This window comes from Cucumis melo, chromosome 6, assembly GCF_025177605.1.
Source record: "Cucumis melo cultivar AY chromosome 6, USDA_Cmelo_AY_1.0, whole genome shotgun sequence".
Classification (NCBI taxonomy): Eukaryota; Viridiplantae; Streptophyta; class Magnoliopsida; order Cucurbitales; family Cucurbitaceae; genus Cucumis; species Cucumis melo.
The window spans coordinates 5795238-5816292 of NC_066862.1; the positions used below are offsets into that span (position 1 = coordinate 5795238).

The 21055-nt window shown below is 34.3% G+C and overlaps 1 protein-coding gene across 3 annotated transcripts in view; it reads left to right on the top strand.

The window, feature by feature from the left end:
- LOC103483912 (uncharacterized) overlaps nucleotides 1–21055 on the top strand; it is a 73806-nt gene that overhangs the window by 6186 nt on the left and 46565 nt on the right. For all 3 annotated transcript variants that reach the window (XM_008440757.3, XM_008440758.3, XM_017043506.2), the window contains exons 12-30: nucleotides 99–257; nucleotides 2279–2371; nucleotides 2517–2868; nucleotides 6195–6308; nucleotides 8662–8757; nucleotides 8828–8895; nucleotides 12355–12475; nucleotides 12552–12764; nucleotides 12876–13109; nucleotides 13205–13314; nucleotides 13593–13689; nucleotides 14206–14304; nucleotides 14405–14545; nucleotides 14747–14815; nucleotides 17280–17720; nucleotides 17809–18129; nucleotides 19542–19673; nucleotides 19799–19912; nucleotides 20056–20240. In XM_008440757.3, coding sequence (XP_008438979.1) covers nucleotides 99–257; nucleotides 2279–2371; nucleotides 2517–2868; nucleotides 6195–6308; nucleotides 8662–8757; nucleotides 8828–8895; nucleotides 12355–12475; nucleotides 12552–12764; nucleotides 12876–13109; nucleotides 13205–13314; nucleotides 13593–13689; nucleotides 14206–14304; nucleotides 14405–14545; nucleotides 14747–14815; nucleotides 17280–17720; nucleotides 17809–18129; nucleotides 19542–19673; nucleotides 19799–19912; nucleotides 20056–20240 — 3159 coding nt within the window. The remainder of the gene's footprint in view (nucleotides 1–98; nucleotides 258–2278; nucleotides 2372–2516; nucleotides 2869–6194; nucleotides 6309–8661; nucleotides 8758–8827; nucleotides 8896–12354; nucleotides 12476–12551; nucleotides 12765–12875; nucleotides 13110–13204; nucleotides 13315–13592; nucleotides 13690–14205; nucleotides 14305–14404; nucleotides 14546–14746; nucleotides 14816–17279; nucleotides 17721–17808; nucleotides 18130–19541; nucleotides 19674–19798; nucleotides 19913–20055; nucleotides 20241–21055) is intronic.

The following is a 21055-nucleotide window of genomic DNA, read 5'->3' on the forward strand; positions in this document are numbered from 1 at the left end:
ATGCATTGGATGTCAGTGCAACTATACAATCTTTATATTCTTGTCAAATTCAATGCCTAATATTGATACTTACACTTTGTCCATTGCTTCTGAATAAGCTATCGGTTTTCTTGGGAGCGAATACGGCAACTTTGTCAACTTCGTAGACGCTATATTCAGCTATATGCTGGTTCATTGCAACGAATGTCAAATACTAGTAACAACGAGATTAGAGAAATTGAGAAGGATCTCGATTCCAAAGTGATACTTTTATGGAGGTACATAAATTATTTTCTGTAGTTATTTATGTGTTAGACTGGTATGAGTGTGTTTGAGTAGATCTTATTGCTAGATGTTTGTTTGTTTGAAAATAAACAGAACTTTTCATTGAAAAAGTGAAAAAAACTAAAGATTGAAGATACAATTATTCTCAAAGAGAGGAAAGAAACAAAGTAAAACTAAGGTAAAACATTTTTTTTTAAACGGAGACAAAAACTTCTTATTAATTAGAACTCAGAGTACAAGAGAGGTACAAAAAAAGAGCAATAAAGAAGTCGTAAGCAAGGGAGACCTGGAGGGATCATGGGGGCACTTGAACATCTCAACTGTGTTGACACTCCGAAAATGCCAATCATCATATCCTGAGCATACAGAACCAAGAACAAACATACAAAAACTAAGGTAGAACGTAGAAATGTAGCTTAATCCCATTTCTTTTCCACAACTCCTATTCACAAGAAGGAAACTCTTCAACATCTGATTTCAATAGTTGAAGATTGTAATATTTCATTTGGTGGAACAATGGTTTCAAAGACACGTGATCACAAAGGATGGATCTTTGAATTCCGTGAATCTCATTAGGGTTTGGTGATATTCTTCTGAGTTGGCGCTTCCGTAGTTTTGTTGGATTTGAATCTGACCTTGGTCATAACTCATGGACCAATTAGAGCTACCTTTGTTTTTGTCAAAATTAAAGAGCTCTAGAGTTCTTCCTTCAGTGTTCTCCATTTGTTTCAGCTGGTGTTGTTTGGTTGTATAAGTCTGGTAGGCTTGGTTTTGGGAAGGCTTCTTTCTTTGGCAGCTTGCAAACCTGTCCTATTATGAGCTCTTTTGCAAGCCTCATTCGCTTTCAAAACTCCTTGTTGCTCAAGCTTCTAATTTTATTCTTTGTCAGAAGTGTCGTTTGGAAAATTTTTGCTCAATGAATTTTGTTCCTGTTGTGCTGATCTTTTCAACGTTTGTTCATTTCTCCCTTGGTTCTTTGTACTTAGAATCATTTCATTGCTTCAATGAAAAAGTCTTGTTTCTGTTAAAAAGAAAATAGTGTAATCGCATTCATTTTGGGAGCCTCATTTTCTTCTCATGGTGGCATTTTTAGAGTTTTTTGGCTTGTTGCAGTGCATTTCTTGTTTTTTTTTTATTTAAATTTTCCTCCTGATTTTTGGTTGGCTAGGATTTATAGGACGTTTCAAAATCCTCTGCTTCCATGATTTGTTCGTTTTGGTTATGCTTGTCTTTAAGATCTTTTCATTGTAATTTAGTATCATTCTATGTTTTTCCTCCCTCCCCTTTTTGCTCTTTGTATAACCCTCGTGTATATTGAGCTTTTGTCTCTCTATTTTTCAATATTAATAATAGTGAGACTTGTTTTCTTTGCATTCCATGTTTTTGGTTAATTTTTCTGTTAAAAGGCATTTGTATTTTTAAGCAGTAGTCTATTTTATTTTATCAATAGAAAGTTTCATTTCCTTTTTGAACTTGAAATTGACGGAACTTCTTTGATTAGTTTGACTTTTTTGCCTTTCCTTTTTTTAAGAAAAGAAAAAAGAGAAAGAAAAATAGATCACAATAAATTGTTGTACAAGTTATTTAAACTAGCGTATATTATGGGAATATCAAAATAGATTGTTCTTGCACAATCTCATCCACGCCAAGCATCCTAGTTGGTACTTTCTTTTCTATGTTCGACTGGGAGGGATATTGGCTATGTTAAATAACTTGATTCTTAAATATTTTCCTTTTTTTTTTTTTCCTGAAACAGAAACTGAGTTTTTTTTTTTTTTTAAAGAGAATGAAAAGAGTAGTATGAGGATAACAAAGCATCAAAACAATTGTAATCGAGTAAATCGACACAGGAACCAAAATATAAGGCACAATCTCTTTAAAACAGAAAAGCTCTTCCAAATCCCATTTAAATCTTGGATAAAATAACTCTGGAAGCTCTTAGATAATTTGTCACCAGTAATATAAGTTGTGGCTGAAACTTAATTTGATGTTGTTGCAACTTACTGTTGTTTAGGTTACTTGCTCATGCGAAGATTGAATCTGTGAAATCAAAAGAAGCAGCTGAACAGAAAAAATTGAAAAAGAGCAGCTGGTTTTCATTTCGATGGTTTGTGGAAATCTTACTCCCAATATTTGATTCAGATCAACTTTCCCAGGGCTACAATTCACCTCTTTTTTTTTCCTTTCTTTTTTTGGGAAAACAATTCTTCTTTTAATCTTGGCAATTTATAGTGGTTTTCATGTCATATTAGGCGTGCGAACTCTGAAGACACTTCTGATGGGGATGCTTCGGAGGGATCACATCTAAGTGTAGAGCAATTGACTAAAGAGGAATGGCAGGCAATTAATAAGTTGCTGAGTTACCAACAAGATGAGGACACACCATCACATTCTGGGAAGGATGGGCAGAACATGGTACAGTTTTTGTTTACAGTATCGATTAATCAGGCTGCTGCAAGAATCGTTAACATTAATCAGACTGAGATTGTTTGCGGAAGATTTGAGCAACTTTCAGTGTCAACCAAGTTAAAACAACGCAGCACATACTGTGATGTGTTGCTGAAATTTTATGGTTTATCTGCTCCAGAAGGTTCACTTGCTCAGGTTTGTTCGCATCTTGATTGGTTTTACTCGATATAATGTTTATTTCATTGTTGCTGACAGATATTTTCCTTTTAATTTTTAACTTTTACATTTAAATTAATTTTCTAATAAGAAATAACACTTTCATTAATGATTGAAATGCTATGAAAGAGTGCAATAAAGTATCCATAAGAGGTAATTGCAAGATTGAGGGAAATCTATAGTTCGACCCTAGAAAAATATCCCGAATTATTTCAAATATCATTAAAGAGAATAGGCAGAAAAAAACTTAGACAAGCAATACTTGCTAAGCCTAGACCAAGTTCAACTCAAATGATGAATTAATGTTCATGTGGAAACTTCCAGATAAAACGGACTTGCTTTTATAACTAATTTATTTGTTTTGTTCTCTATTATTGAAAAATGCTTTTAAATTCGTTTGTTCTGCCTTATTTTGATGTAATCTTTTATTATAACTTCTATTATTACCAGTATTGTATGGATAGGATGAGGATGCTAAGAGGGTGTCAATCTAGTGGAGATGTCGGGTGCGTCCTTGGTCCCTAGGTCTCTTTATTTGTACTCATAGTATATAACTCTTGTACTTAGAGTTTTTTCATTAATAAAGAGGCCGTCTCCTTTTAAAAGAAGAACCCTACTCCTGTGTAATTTATCATTACATTGTTTACTTCAAAGAAAATGTTTTTTAAGAATAAGAAAAAGAACTTTTCATTGATACAGTGGAAAGAGAATATGATTGTGTTAAAGTGTTGATAAATTTCCCTAAACTTGTTAGCTTAAGCTTTGGGGTCAATCTGTGACTTAACGGATTAATACATTATTTCTTATATGGTTCAAATCATTTGATAAAACACTATTTGTAATTTCAACATCCAATAAAATCACTATTTTTTTGAATTCTTTTAATTTCCTTTTATATAATTTTTACATATTGATTTTTTTTTTCAATTCTTGGCTTAATATTTAATAAAATTGGATCATAATTTTACTTTTCTATTCGTAAAATTTGGAAACGAGTCTCTTTATTAATATAATAAAATACGACAAGGAGATTAATGCTCAATGTACAAGGGTATTATACAAAGAACAAGAGGACCTAAGGATCTGAAGGCGCGCCTTGGCATCTCAACTAGGTTGACACCCCTTTAGCACCCTAATCATCACGGTATAATTTATCTCAAGATACCTGGTGATAATCCAAAATATAGCTGACCATGTAAAAGAATAATCGAAGGAGAAATATGAAGAGTCCTAGACAATAATGAAATGGTGTAAATGTTCTCCTTTATTCAATTTGTATGTCCTCACGACCCTTTTTCTTTTTTTTTTGAAATGGAAACAAACATCTTTATTAATAATAATAATAAAAGAGATTAATACTCAAAGTACAAGAGTACTGTACTAAGAGCAAATGACCTCACGACTCTTATAACCAATTGGAGAAACATTCTGTAACTCCTTTGGTTTTGGGCTTTGTTGCCCCCCTTTCTATCTTCATTTATCAACGAAAGTAATTTCTTATACAAAAAAAAAAAAAGAAAAAAAAACCCGAAATTGTACATAAGACTTGATATCTAGATGGATAGGCTCAAAATAAATAAAATAAAATTTGGAGCATAACTTCAGGTTCATTTTTGAATATGGAAATCAAAAGTTGTATTGGGATCTTTATTTCGGTATTTGACATGAGAACAGTTTTATTTTGGAAGATTTGACTTTTAAGAGAAGGATTTCTCTATCTTTATCTTCTTTGCAATGGTTTGAAGAAAGGTTAGTCGAAATGCTTCAGTCTTCTATTGACTAATTCTTTCAAAAGGAAGATAGAAATGAGTTAGAAGTGATTTGGCTAGCAAAATTTTGTACTTAGAAGGGCTGGTTATTGGAGTGTGCTTTGTGGCCTGCTACTGGTGGGAGATCAAGGAATCCTTTCAAAAGACATTTGTTTTGGGAAAGAGGTTGCAAATCTCTTTCAAACTCCACCACTCAAAAAGTTACCCCAACTGCCTTCTTTTAAGCTTTTGTTCATTAAGTCTTGTAAATTCCTTCTACGTACTCCCTTATTGAAGCCTGTGGTTTGAAACTCAGTAGGGCCATTCATCACCAAACAATATACTTTTGTTGGAGAACAGAAATTTCTGAAATTTGTCTGTTGCTTCAAAAGAGGTCTTGCATTTTATTCATTTAACATTGGAGATCTTGAGGCATTTGATTGTGTCCCTTCTTGTTTATTGTGGTTGGAGATTACTTCAGGCCCCAGATTATTTTTGGAGGAAAATGATTCAAAGCATACGAAGGAAAAGTTCTTTTCTTATGTCTGTTGGTTGGTTAGAGTGGTTTGAATCTTTGGGATCGGTTGCTTAACTTTGGGTTGGAGAACATTTGTCATGTGCTATTTGTTTTGGATGACATTGGGGTTGTAGATTTGTGGTATTGCAACAATTGCTTCTTGTCCAATCAAGTTCAGGGCTGGTGGTTCTTTTTCCAAGTTGTCTGGAATTTTTTTTTTCAGTTATCCCCTGTTTCTTGGTAAATTAATTTTTCTGAAAGGTTTTTGGAAGTTATTTTGTTCCAAAATATTATCCCTCCATCCCTTGGGCCATTATTCCATTATTTTGCTTGTTTGGGTTTTTTGGCGTTCCTTTGGCTCGTTCACTTTGAAGATTCAAGATTTTTTGTTTCCTATTGGTGTTTTTGTTTCTAAGATTTTAACTGTATTTTCTCTCCAAATTGTATGCTTAATTGGAGGGGCTCTTATTTAGTTTGCCTATTATTCGTTCGCATGACTCTTGGTTTGTTCTAAGTTTTTTGCATCTTCACTTTGTTTCCTTGTATTTTGAGCAAGTCTCTTTTCATTATGTCAATGCAAAATTTTGTTTCCTTTCAACAAATTTTAAAAAATTTGGATATGAATTCAGTAACAATTTTTGTTAATTACCTAATTGAAAAATAACAAAAAAAAAGGTCATGGTTTAAAATTATTTCTTACATTGACACTTTTGTATTTTATTAACTTATTTAAATTCCTATAATAAAAATTAACATGCCCTTGACACCCAAATATTGTAGGGTCAGATGAGTTTTTCGTGAGATTAGTCGAAGTGAACGTAAGTTGGTCTGAACTCTCACAGACATAAAAATGAAAATTAACAAGTAATTTTCATTAGTATTGGGTAGAGTGCTTGATTCTTATATACTCCTTGGTGGAAGTCTTCTTTTGTGATTTTAAAATAAAGTTTCTGTAGCATGTAATGTTGAATTATTTTCTGTCATTCATCTTATTGTTACAATATCAAAGATATTTGTTTCTGGTCAAAATTGTTCAACAGAGTGTCTCTAGCGAGCAAAAGGCAAATGCATTGGCTGCTAGCTTTATACACATGCCAGTTGGGGAAAATATTGACTGGAGACTATCTGCGACTATTTCTCCATGCTATGTGACGGTAATTATTTACTTTTGAATCTTTATTCAGTTTTTATCATTCAATATCTTTTGAGTTATACTTCATTTGTCTGATCAAGAAAAAGGAAGATGCAATAATGGTAAGAGATTTTGGAAAATATCTTTTGAGTTATAGTCAAAGTTTCCTTTGTTTGTAATTACAGCTTGAACTCAAATTTATACTAGTTGGGCTTTTTTTTTGTAATTTGTTGTGTGAGGAATACCTCATCTCCCCTATATTTGTATCGTTATTTGTGATAATGAAAGTTAAATTTTTTATAAAAGAAGTCCCCTTTGTGCGAGAATTATTGCTATCTGCTTGTAATTGCATTTATCCTTGGATTCAAGCATTTCTTTCTTTCCTAATTTATTATTATTGTTTTTCTTAATGTGACAATATTGATTGCTTGAATTCTGTAGACATTTGCAATCATGACCAAGGTCATTAATGGTTCACTAGTAGATATCCTGGAAGAAAGGGAAAAAAAAAGGAAAAAAAGAAGAAAGAAAAAACATGAGAAGGTTTCAAATCTGCAAGGATAACTTGCCCTTGTCTCATCTTCTGTTTGTAATGTTTTTTGAGACGGAGGCAAGCTTCTTTATAAATAATAGTAAATGAGACTAATGCTCAAAGTACAAAAGTATTATACTAAGAGCAAAATAAGAAAAAGAAAAAATCATCCAAACAAGCTATACAAAGATGAACTCAGGCAATACAAAAGGGAAAAAATGACCAAAACAAACAATAGAAAAGAACAAGATAATAATTTGGACTCTAGGGAAAGTAGTGTGAACACAATTGGATTCGAAGAGCCGTACTTAAGGAGGAGAGAGAATTAAGAATTTTAGTTTTGAAAGGAACAAGACAGAGGAAGTTGAAGAGGAACTTTTAACAAAGAAAGAGAAAATACCGGTTGTGCCTTCTTTTACGGCTGGAAAGTCACCTCAACCAGTCAGCAACCCATCTTTTGGTGATCCTCTCTTCTCCAATCCTTTGAACAGAAAGTTGAACTCTCAAATTAATTCGACTGATATTTTCCTAAAGAAAGACAATGTAGTTCCCGTTTCAATGGATGTTCCTCCTTTCAACCCTTCATTTTCAGTTTCCCTTTCCACTTCTTATCTTCTCTTCAACAAAGTCAGGCTGCAGCGAAAATTTGAAAAGAAACAAAATAAATGCTGAGATCTTCCCACATTACCTCAAGCTGTTTTCGAAGTACTTTATCCAGAAGAAAAAATCAAAGAAGATTTTGGCAAAACGTTCCTTAAAATCTCGGGCTTTTGAAGATCAAGTACCCGATTTGCTTGAGGAAAATTTTGTCCGTTCTCTTTCATTAGCTTATTTCAGCAGCTCCAAGTTGTTTTTAGAGGCTAATCTTGTTTTATTGGAAGTTAGTTGCACCCAAGTTCAAGGCCCAACCCGTTCTTCTAAGTCAATTTCTCATCTCACCCTACCCAATTTAAATACTCTGAGTTCTCTTTGCCTAACTTTAAGGTAATGTTTCTGACGGGCTCTTCGAGCAAAACCCCTTTCAATTAATCCAACAAGAAGGGTAAGCCTTTTTTCGACTCCCTATTCAGCATTAATAGTGAGGAATTGGAGCATTTGAATAGGTCAATTGAGCTTGAAAATCAAAAACATTTTGAGCCTATAGAAATAGATCTTAATGCCTTGTGTCAATGCGAGTAGAGCCAAGATCCGCAAATTTTCCTTCTACAACTCGTTCTTGTCTCCAGTCTTGCGAAATACCAGATCATTTAAAATCAAAAGTTGCCGATTGTTGAATTATTCTAATTTGATTCTTCAGTAGTTTAATGTATTTCTCCTTGATGTTGGTCCGAATTCGGTCTTTCTTCGATTTTCCTTCATGTGGGTGGCAAGTAAAGCCTTCATGCTGATGCTGAGATGGTGGAAGACTTTTTCGAGCTTCCTCTAGATTCAGGAATAATATGGCAAGGCAACTTCGAGGCAGCCAGTTGCATCTTCTTGCAAGTTTTTAGTTTCAAATTGGTTCTTTATGAGAGAATTTTTTCATTATGCTTTGTATCTAGATTTCTACGGTTATGGTTTTGTTTAGCTTGATCTCTTCTGTTTGGAATTTGTTTTTTAGCTTTTGTTGTAGCTGTAGACTGAATTTTTTTCTTTTCTCTTGCTCTTAGTATAATACTCTGGTACTTTGAGCTTAAGGCTCTTTTATTAGTATAAAGTTAGAGGTTTGCCTCCGTTTAAAAAAAGTATATAATTGCCCTCACCGGTTGAAGGGTTCGAGTTGGGAAAAATGTAAAAGGACAAATTTTAGGTTTCTTTTTTAACAACTTGCTTATGATTTTCATAAAATTTTATTTGTGTGCAGATTTTTATGGACAGCTGTGATCGTTTTTTAGAGTTTTTGAGGAGGAGTAATGAAGTTAGCCCCACTGTTGCTCTGGAAACCGCAGCAGCTTTGCAGGTGATATTGTCTAATAACTTTCCACTGCCATTTTTTGAACTAAACTTATAGTACTTGATCCAAAGTGCAGGTAAAATTTGAGAAAGTGACTCGTAGAGCGCAAGAGCAATTTCAAACTGCATTAGAGGAACAGAGCAGGTAACCTTTTTATTTAGGGAAAAAATCATTTTATACATTTAGACTATGGAGGCTATATTGATTAGAACTCCAAACTAAAAGAAGATACCAATCCTTTCTTTAGAGAAAAATAGAAAGTAAACATTCCATTGATAGCGTGGAACAATTTTTTTTTAAAACTAAAACAACTTCTCATTGATATAATGAAAAATAATAAATGTTCAAGTGATGCAAAATCCCAAAAAGAGCGAAAAAGAAAAAGAAAAAGAAATACAAATAACAAATTCAAAAGGAATAAGGCACTGTTAGACAAGCACTTGATCAAAGACGCTCATCCTGGCGTTTTTGGTTTTTGAGTCGATGCTGAAAATACAAAATACAAAGGCAGATAACGAATATGAAAGGAATAAAGCACTTTTAGGCAAGCTCTTGACTGAAAACCCTTATTTTGGCATTGGGATGCCCGGTTGCACCTCTTGATCCCCCAATATTTTTTCTCTATTAATTCTCATTGTATATTTTTCTTTGTACTCCAAGTTTTATATTAATAAAGAAACTTGTCTCTTTTTTAGGGTTTAAAAAAGACTCTTATCTTCGTGCTTTGACTTTTGAGCCTAATTCTTAAAATACAAGATATGAAGGATAGAACTTGAAAATAAAGTACAAGAGAATTTAGAGTTAAATAGGAAAAAAAACATGCTCCAATTTAGAAGCATATATTGAATAGAATTTTTAGCAAAAGACTTGGATAGAAAGTAACAAGAGGGTAGAAGACAAGCTGAACCCATAGGATCCAGCCAAGGAACTGATAAGTTCCTCTGGTTATGCTCAAGCCAAATTTCAAACAAAAGAGTTTTAATTCTATTGGACTCCATACAAGCTGAGATATGTGAAATTTCTATGTTATTGAATAAATCGAAGTACATAATGACCTTTTACACAGGAGAATAAATAGACCTCAAAGAAACCATTAAAGGAAAATACATAAATGAAAAATACTAAAAAAAAAGAAAATAATAATAATCCGTAGACCCTAATTTCCTTTTAACACCCTACCTCAAGCTCAAGGTGGTAGAATCGAACAAGTTGAGTTTGCAAAGAAAGCTTCCGAGTCAAATCAGTAGATTTGTGCTAGAACCAAAAACCTACGAAGAACGAAAACAAGAACTTCGAGGCTAGAAATACAAACCTACGAAGAATGGAACCAAGAACTTCTAGGATAGAAAAGTAGATTCTCGCATGGAGATCTATGACAAAACCTGTGAAGAATGAAACAAGAACTCTTGGGCACAAACAAAGATCCTCGTCAAAAGATCTAAAACAAAACCCTCGAACAGCTGATTTGAAAACAAAACATGAATCCATAAACACAAAGAGTCACAAACAGTGCCCATGAACACCTACGAAAGACTTTGAAACGAATAGAAAATAGAGGCCTAGCAGTTGCGAACCACGAGTGATTCTATGTGTGGATCTACCTCCAGAACCACGAGTGATTCTATGTGTGCATCTGCCTCCATCGACAACCTATCGACATGTCGATGGAGGCAAATCAGGCAGAGCAATGTTGACAAAAGTTTAATAAGACAAAACTTAAAGCTCTGATATCATGTGAAATTTCTATATTATTGAATAAATCGGAGTACATAATGACCTTTTACATAGGAGAATAAGTAGACCTAAAGAAGCCATTAAAGGAAAATACATAAATGGAAAATACAAAAAAAGAAAATAATAATCGAAAATAACAATAACCATAAATGCTAATTTCCTTTTAACAAGATTGACCAACCAAACTTGGAAGATATCTTGGCAGTTTCGAGGTGCAAAGACCTCAAATTGTCTTGCCTCTTGTTATAGGTGAGCCCTCGTAGTTGTCTTGTTAACACTTGAGACAAGTATTAATCTCCCATGTATTTATTGTGAAAAGTTCTTAAATTCCTTTCATTTCTCTGCTTTTGACCACAAAAGCTTTGATTTTAATGCCGAGGAGGGGCCAACCGACAAAGAAAATTGTCCTTGAAAAATTTTGATAATGCTTTTATAACAATTTAGGAAGTATTTCTGTCACTGCAATTTTGTTACTGCCACCAATGAAGAAATCTAAAATGGAAAGTTTTAATAATGCTTTTATAAAACACTTCGGAGCTCTAGGGTTCTTTGTGGATTCCGTAGGATTTTCTGGGGGGTTGCTTACCATGTGGGATAGAAGCAGGATCTTTCTGGTCCTCCTTAAGTCTGGAATTTAATAATTACTCCTTTCAAGTTCTATGGTTTAAATTGGGCTGCCTTCCTCCAAGTTTTATGATTATTCTGCTGCTGATCTCCTCCATCTTCCACATTCCCAAGTTCTGCCGTTCTGCAGTTTTGGAAAACCAGTCTTTTCTGGTTTTGGTTCATTTCTTGTATTGTTTATTTTTCTTCAGTTTTATTTCTTACTTTTTGGCTGTTTTGCATTGTTGTAATTGCTGTACTAGGATTTTCTTTTGCTCTTTGGATTTTCCTTGGTTTAAGATGTTGGCTAGTATGGAAATGCCTCCTGATCCCCCTCCCCCTGCTTCTCTATTATTCTCACTATATAATTCTCTTGTACTTTGAGTTCTACATTTACAAAGAAGTTTGTGCCATATCAGAAAAAAAAAAGAAAAACTTCCTTTGATGTACCTAGGTCTTCCTTTGGGAGGATATCCAAAAATTGCCAATTTTTGGCAGCCTGTCTTGGATAAAGTACAGAAGAAGCTAGATAAATGGAAGCGATTTAATCTTTCAAGAGGAGGAAGACTTACTCTTTGCTCATTGATGCTCTCCAATCTTTCCACCTACTTCATGTCCACTTTCCTCATGCCAGAAAAAGTGTCCAATTCCATTGAAAGAACCATCTTCTTTGCTGGGAACCTCTTTTCATTATATCAATTAAAAGTCTTGTTTCCTTAGAAAAAAAAAGGTTTTTTCTTGGAAGGACTTGAGAGCAATTTAATTTGCCACTGATCATTACCCAAATAGAATATTGACCAGCTTCTTTAATTTGGGAATGCAGCCACCTTCTTTCGTGCCTAAAGTCCCAGCACATTCAGAAAATTCAGCTTCTCACCAGAAAGAATTTGAATCTCAAAGGGCTGATATGTGGGATTCTCAACTTCCATCGTAAATTGTTGATTTCTTAAATGTAATCCTGATAGAGGACCTTAAGTGATTCAATTATGACAGTTTAGGGGTTTAATTGTCACGATTATTAGTTTGAGTTTTAATTGGTATTACCTCCAAAGTTTAGGGGTTTAAACTTGTTAGCTTCCTGTTATTTATGTTGAATACAATAAAAAAAATATTTTTTCTTTTAAATATTACACATGCTAGCTAATTGTTGTTGTGCACAATAGTTGTTGGTGAATCTTTTTTATCCCAACTGTTCTCATTTTTGAGACTTTTGCCTCTGAATATTATACTCGCTCCTTTAATATATGTTCCAATTTTGTATTCCAGATTTGCTTTAGATATTGATCTTGATGCCCCAAAAGTTAGAGTTCCTATCAGATCATGCGCCTCTTCCAAATGTGATAGTCATTTTCTTTTGGATTTTGGTCATTTTATGCTGCGAACCATGGTATCTATGTTACCTCCTTGTATTGCTTTGTTTTATCTTCAAGTCTCTTCCCTTTGTTTATGATATTTCTTCACAGGGTTCCCAGTCTGATGAACGAAGACATAGTTTGTATTCTCGGTTTTTTATATCTGGAAGAGATATTGCTGCATTGTTCAGGGATTGTGGTCCTGAATGCCAGAAATGCTCAGATTATAGTAATCAACCGATTGTTTCTCCTTTACTAAAGGAGGAATCTCACAACGTTTATCCTCTTCTTGATCAGTGTGGAATGGCGGTAATAGTAGATCAGGTAACTATTTCTGGTTGTTCTCCCAGTTTCCTTCACCTATCTACGTTTTTGGTTAAAAGAATATTTATATGTTTATCTGTGATCTAATTTCTTTTTGCTTTTTGGTTCAAGATAAAGGTACCTCACCCAAGTTATCCATCTACACGAGTCTCTATTCAAGTGCCTAACCTTGGAATTCACATTTCACCGGCAAGATATTGCAAACTCATGGAATTATTAAATACTATCTATGGTAAAATGGAGACTTATAGTCAACCCTCGGATACAGGTGGTAATTTTCAACCTGTACTTCCTCCATGGGGTCTTGTGGATCTCACAGCTGATGCCAGAATCCTAGTGTGGAGGGTATGGCTTTAATTAAGTAAAAGAAGTGGACTGGATTATCTTGCACCTTGTTTATAACTTAGTCATACATAATTGTTCAATAATATTTGTTTCAGGGTATAGGCAATTCTGTGGCTCAATGGAAGCCTTGTTATATTGTGCTATCAGGCTTGTATATATATGTTTTGGAATCGGGGAAGTCCCAGATTTACCAACGCTATTTGAGGTTTTTCTTTTGTTTCCTCTCCTTATTTATTTTCTTGGCACTTTGGTTGTCATATTTGAATGTTATCTAGGTTCTCAATTAACTTGTTTGAGTATCAATTCTTTGGGAGTTATGTACTTTGAGCATTATACTCTTTTCATTTCATCAATGAAAAATTTGATTTTCTTTTAAAAAAAATTAACTTGTTTGAGTATTAATGAATTTTCTTGCTAATCAACGGAAAGTTTTGTTTTGGTTATGGAAAGTTATTATTTTATATTACATTTTGGACATTACAGTGTTGCCGGCAAGCAAGTCCATGAAGTTCCATCAACAAGTGTGGGTGGATCGTTGTTTTGTGTTGCGCTGAGTTCTAGAGGCATGGACATTCAGAAGGTATGTTTAATTGATTTGAGGTGTTGTGGGATAATTTCTTTTGTTCGTTTTTTCCTTTTTTGTAATTCTAATTCTACTTCAAATGTACTATTGATTGTTTTGTTAATTCATTTATGTTTTTACTAGGTAATGTATATGTTTGTGGTTTGAGTAATTTTTTCGATAGAGTCTACTCATTTTGAACTTTTTGCACTACGAAATTCTCCGGTTGTTCTATTTCATCCTTAGTTATTTAGAGATCCTTGGTTGTTAATGATCATGGATTCAAGTTGCTATGAGTAGAACAAGTATTTATTCATTTCATCTGATGGAGGATTCACGTTGGAGGATAAAAGAGAAGATCAAAACTTTGATACTTTTTATCTTTGGAATCAGCTTTTGTACGCTTTGACCAAGAGCATTGATTACAGCTTGAAGGAGAAGAAATACTGCAGCGACTAATTGAATCAAATAAAATTACACTAGCAGCTACATTTTTTCTGCTTCAATAATTTCTAATGGTTTATGTTTTTCTAGGCTTTGGAATCTTCAAGTACCTGGGTGATAGAATTTCAGAATGAAGAGGAGAAGAGCTTGTGGACAAAAAGACTTCTACAAGCGACATATCTAGCATCTGTACTTCTATTACTCTCTAATTCTTATATGTTTTTCATTTTATCACTTACATTACTCTCCTTCCTGTTACTTAGTAGCTACTTATTATTGTTATATACAGGCTCCAGCATCGATAGATATACTAGGTGAAACGGGTGATGAGGCATCTCAAATCATCGAGCGTCATACACCTAATATGAAAGCAGCGAATCTTGTTATAAATGGATCATTGATGGAAGCAAAGCTATTGATATACGGGAAGGTACAAATGAATTTTCTGCTTCCTATTCTGTTAAATAGCGACTGTTGTTGGTATTATGTGTTTCTGATACCATATTCTCTTTGGTGCCATTAGAGGTCAATAATTGTTTTATCGTTTCTTTTAGGAGACTAGATAAAATTTCAACATTTTTTTTCATCCAGTTGGTTGAGCAACCTAATGTCTGTCTGCATTATTTTGCAGACTGGAGATGACGTTGATAATAAACTCCATGAGATTCTGATTCTTGAGCTTCTTGCTTCCGGAGGAAAGGTTGGTTTAGTTTCATTGATGTATAGTTTCTGCTTAGTAATAAATTTATTTTTCATGACTTTGTTTCTTTTCCTTTTATTTGTATGCTAACTAAAATGTTAGTGTACTTTAGGATATTTTCCTTTTATTCAGTTTTTTCACATTTGATCTGAATTGGTTTTATTTCTCCTGCTTTGTCCTTTTCTTTTCTATGTTTTTGTTTTGGTGTTTTTGATAATTTATTTTGGTTTTCTTGTACTTTGAGTGTTAGTTTCTTTTCAAAATAATGTTTGTGAAGTTTCAGCAGTTACAATTCTTAATTGGGTTATTGCCTGGGTGATTGATTTTTTTTTGAAATAAGAAACAAACTTCTCAGCAAGTACGGTACAGTACTTCAATCGTACAGTTGGTTACAATTTTTTTTGAAATAAGAAAGAAACTTCTCAGCACCCACGTACAGTATGGTACAGTACCTCAATCGTACAAACTTTTCTTTTCGTTTCATGTTTTCATTGTTACCTTTCCAAAAAAGAGAAAAAGTTGTATGCGGTTATTAGGGTCTAGTTTCTGTTGATAGTAGATATTTCTCAATGATCAACAATAATACCCGAAGGTATAGCAAAGTTTCATTTCTTCCATTTGGAATCATTAAAAACCTAAAAGATAATATCATCATGTACAGTATCTGGAGGATGAAGAGAAGAAGTATCCCAAATCGAAGAAAAGGTCACCATTATTCTTGTTCTTAATTTCAATAAAAGATGGGAGAAATGCACAAATATTCTTTTTCACCCCAATGCATGCTTGCTACTGAACAATTAAGGAGATTGAGAGTTTAAGAAGATACGCTGGCGAAGCCACTAACATGTCCTCAATTGCTTCAAAAGACTTCCAGTACTTTAAAGTTAAGTTGAGTATTGACGTCCAACCACTATATCCTTCTTTAAATTCTGAAAGAGAAGGCTTTTTTGAAACCAAGTCTCTCTGTTTAGATGGTCTTTTGTTTGATTGTTATGGTAAATTAGGAGGGCTAATACTCCAGTTGGGCTTCAAATTCTAGGCAAATTGCAGGTTTTTTTTGGAAATGGGAACAAACCTCGTCATTGAAATTATGACATGAGACTGCATCAATCCCATTAACCCTGAATTTGTGATCAACTACCTTGCCTACAAGGCATCCACCATGGTACTGCCATATAGTACTCACTGTGTGATGGCAAAACTCTCCCATCAGCTGATCATTTGATTGATCAACAAGGGCAACACAGGCCCCACGTATCTTCAATATCGGTCCCCAAACCATTCCCTGAATTGGAAATCCTCCATGGAACAGCTCCTCAGTACATAACTGATCTTGCGGGTTCCATTCACACACCCCTCCACATCACCCTGATTACCAAGGTAATTGAATCAGACAATTGGGTTAACAACGCCCAGATATCAAGAAGTGCATCCGGACATCTCGACTAGGATGACACCCATAGCAACCTCATTCTGACCCATGAGCACATAACCTGGAAATTCTTTACTAAAATTGACATCCACCACTCCTTTTTCTCCTCACCCATACTGATGAAGCTGGCAATGGTGTTCTGAAGTTTTCTTCCCAGAAATGATTTCTCATTCTGCTCTTTTCTTTTACTATTTCAGCATAGCTCCAGGAGGTGGGAATTCAAATTCTTCCAAGGCAGTATTTTCAACCTCCAAAGTCCTTGGACTAGTCTAAGATACCATTTCTCCGACTTTCTCTTAAGTCAGCAAGAATGTCTTTTCATTTTGCAGAAAACAAGCGGCTCTTTTTATTAAGCCCAACTAAAACATAACCTAGTTGAGATGTCCGGGTGTGCCTCCTGATTCTCCTAGGTTTCCCTTGTTTTAGACTTCTTTATTGCTCTCTTTGTATAACTCTCTTGTGCTTTGAGTTCTTATTAATAAAGAAGTTTTAGTCTCCGTTTAAAAAAAAAACCCAGCTAAAACACACATTTCAATGCACACATTTTAAGATCTCACGAAGACATAAAATAAACAACCCTCTCTGGAAGATAGTGGAGGGGACTTGCAGAGTTAGAGAAGATGTAGCTGCTTCTTTTCATTCAAAGGACCTGGATTGGTGATTTCATTTAGGTTATGTTTCCTTGTTTTTTTAAATAAAGTGGGACAGTAATGTTTGTGAAACCTTGTTGGAAATCTCTGTTTCGTCTTCTGTTTTCAATCATAGTTTCTACTTGTGGGGGGAGTTCGTTACTTACGCTCCCTACACCTTTGCTCAAACACAAATGAAGAGAGTGAGGCAAAAAGAACAGTTTTATTTATTTATTGTCCATTTGCTTCTCTTTGATGTACAGTTTTTGCTCAACACGTAGTTGTATGTTATTCCTTCTTAGGATGATAACTTGCCAGGTTGGATACTTTTCCTGGATACTTGTATGACACCGTAAAGCTTTACAAAAACTGGTAAGCCATATACTTATGTCGTGATTGACAGGTCCATATAATTCTTGGTGATGATGATCTTTCAGTCAAAACGAAACTGCATTCATTGCATATTAAGGATGAACTTCAAGGCCACTTATCAACAAATTCACAGTATTTAGCACGCTCTGTGCTATCAAATGAGAGATTATCTTCTTCTCCTGGAACATTTGATCCTAATGGGATACAACCGGCTACTGCAATCATTGAAGAGGATGATAGTTTTAAGGATGCATTGCCTGATTTTTTGTCTCTATCTGATGTTGGCAGTTACGAGTCCTCTGGACGTGAATCTGCTGAGACCATATTTAATGAAAATGATATAGGAAAAGGAAAGGGCATATCCAGTGACATATTTTATGAGGCAGAGGACAGTGAAGATTCTAACTTTGTGGCTGTAACCTTCCTGACGAGGGGCTCGGATTCACCTGATTACGATGGTATAGACACACAGGTACTATTATGATAGTGGTGATAGTTAATTATTTTGTCCAAAATCATGTTTTGTTACAATACTGATTAACATAAACGAAACATTTCAGATGAGTATTCGCATGTCAAAAATGGAATTCTACTGCAACAGACCTACTCTTGTTGCGTTAATTGGTTTTGGTTTGGATATAAGTTCCTCAAATTATGTGGAAGCTAACACAGACTTGCCCAGCTCTTTGGAAGATAAGCCTGTTATGGATAAAGAAAAGGCAGAAGAAAAAGGTCGTGTAAAAGGATTGCTAGGATATGGAAAAAGTCGTGTCGTATTCTACTTAAACATGAATGTTGACAGTGTTTCTATCTATCTAAATATGGAGGATGGATCTCAGCTTGCAATGCTCGTGCAGGAGAGCTTTTTGCTCGACCTTAAGGTGGGCATAATTTATCATCAAGAAAAAGTTTTTGTTTCACCCTATGCACATATTACTGGTCCATTGCTAAAATTGTATTTTTATACATAGTGTTTCACATTGAATTGAGTTTCAAAGCACTTTTTTTAATACTTTTTTTTACTTCTGCAGAATTGACAAGCCATTAGCCTCTCGCTCATTTACAGAAACTGAAATGCTCGAACTTCTTAATATTAGTCTCTGTTCGTTTTTAAAAAAGTTAATTTGTTATTTTCTTTTTCTTACTTTTTATGCGTGATTATTTAAAGAAATGAAAAGCACTGGACATATCTTAACCCCCTCCCTCAAAACAAAAAAAGAAAAGGAAAAAGAATGAGAAACAAAACAAAAGGCTAAAATATCTTTTCCCTTTGTCACCCACTCACACCCCTGTCTCATTGCTCCCTCACACCTCCCTTCCAACCCAAATCTAGCTTCGGGAGAGTGAAATCAAAATTTTGAAATAAGGACGGGTTTTCATTTTTCATTGGGCACTAGTTTAAAAGATAAGAAGAAGAGCAGGAAGAACAAGAGGAAGAAGGGAGGCTAAATGGATAAGTTGTGGTTGATTCTTTGTTTATTATTATTTTTTAATATTTTATTTGTGTGTTTCACCTAATAATTTTTGGTTATTATTTGAACTTTTGTGAACAAAAACAATTTGGGGTTGATCAATAAATTATTGTCCAGTTAGCTTTAGAAAATATTAGAACTTTAATTTTAAGTATCGAAATCCGGTATATGTGAGTTCTAAATTTAGGACCAAGTGGAAGCCAACCCAACCTCAAATGTTGACGTTTATTATTCCTTATTTTGTTCTCTTTTTCTTCTGCCTGTTTACAAGACTAAACAGTTTTTGTATTATCAAGACATCTGGAACCGGAGAGCCTACTTAACATGGTTTTTGGCTTGTATCGTCAAACTTTATCTGTTGTCTCTTATTTGATGTTCAACATGTTTTCATAGTTTGTATTAGTATATGTTGATGGTGCTATGGAGTTGTCAACCTAATTGAGATGCCTGGGTGTACCTACTAATGTTTGATTTTTGGTTTTTGTATTATCTTCGTTGTATCTTTGTACTTTGAGCAATAGTCTCATTTCATTTATTTAATGAAATGACTTGTTTTCCTTTAAAAAGAAAGATTAGCGAGGAGTTCTTGTATTATCAGTATGTTATGTATGCCATCGTTGTCAATATATGATTACAAAAATGCTAATACTTTGATATTTTTTTGAAATGGAAACTAAGTTTTTCACTGATATAATGAAAATTCATTAGATACAAAGTACAATATAAGTAGGATTACGAGGTACACCCGAGCATCTCAACTTTGAAAATTTAGATCTGATTCTCACTTTTACCAACTTTCTAACTGGGATTCTGCTTTTCAGGTCCATCCAAGCTCTCTTTCAATTGAAGGAACTTTGGGGAATTTCAGACTTTGTGATATGTCTTTAGGAGAAGATCATTGCTGGGGTTGGCTTTGTGATATACGAAATCCTGGTGTTGAATCACTTATTAAGGTAACTTGTGTCTTCTTAAATTAGTTATTGTTGCATTAAGACTCCTGTGCGACTGGTATTTGATTTTTTTTCCCATTATCACTTGTAGACTTCAAATGATACTTCTCTTCTCTTTTTCTCTTTAGTTCAAATTTCATTCCTATTGTGCTGACGATGATGACTACAAAGGATATGATTACAGTTTACACGGCCGACTTTCTGCCGTCCGCATAGTTTTCCTTTATAGATTTGTTCAAGAGGTAAAGGAAATTTTTCTCATTGTTTTTGTTTATAAGTTTTAGTCATAAATCAGTAATATTAGTCCATGGCATACAATTGTACATAACTGGAACTTTTTGTTTTAATTATTTTTAATGTTGTGTGTAATTTTCCACTTCCGTAGATTACAGTTTACTTCATGGGACTAGCTACTCCACATACCGAAGAAGCTGTTAAACTTGTTGATAAAGTTGGAGATTTCGAGTGGTTGATCCAAAAGTATGAAATTGATGGGGCTGCTGCATTGAAGCTAGACCTATCACTAGATACACCTATTATTATTGTTCCCAAGAATTCAAATAGCAAAGAGTTCGTAACCTTTTCTCTATTATTATCCATGTTACCATTTTGCATATTTTTTTAATTTGACCTATAATTGATATTGACATAAGACATAAATCGCATTCATAGATTACTTAAACGATAACTTATTGTAAATATAAAAATGAACAAAAATATTACATTCCATTTTGAATGTTTATGTGGTTTTATACCATCTACTATAGAAATATTAGATGGAAAAAGAGGTAACATCTTTCTGAATTTTGGAGATATTTAATGTTTGGAACGCCTGATCAAAGTTCAGGATGCTTTATTTTTAAAAGATTTCTCCAACCCAATTGACTTGGCTCGTCTAAAGCAAGGTTTGGTTGATGAAGGGTTTCCGGTTCCATCTTAGGAGGGGCTTGTAAAGCTACCCCTTGTAACTCAGAAAATTTTTCAAGAAATCCATTCACGCCTTGTTTGTTGATGCTTCAGAGAGAAAACCATATTCAGATTTCACCAGATTTTAAAAACCGAGACTTGTCCACTTTTTTCCCGCGAACGATGGAAGATTCAAGGGGAATTGATTAAACTCATGCTTTTTAGAAGAGAGGCTAGGACGGGGCGAGGAGTTCTTGAAAGTAGTCCAAGGGTTGCAAATCCTCTTGGTGCGAAAAGCCTTTCTCAAAATTTGCCAACTGTAAGACTTTATAAGGAAGTCCAAAAGTCATGGGCCATTAAAGAGCCATTTTTTAAGAGGAGAGAAAAAGAAAAAGGTCAACAAAACTGAAAGGAAAAATGCAGGGGAAGGCGAAGAGCAGCCTTCGGAGAGGAAAAAATTTTTTTTGGTTGAACATAAC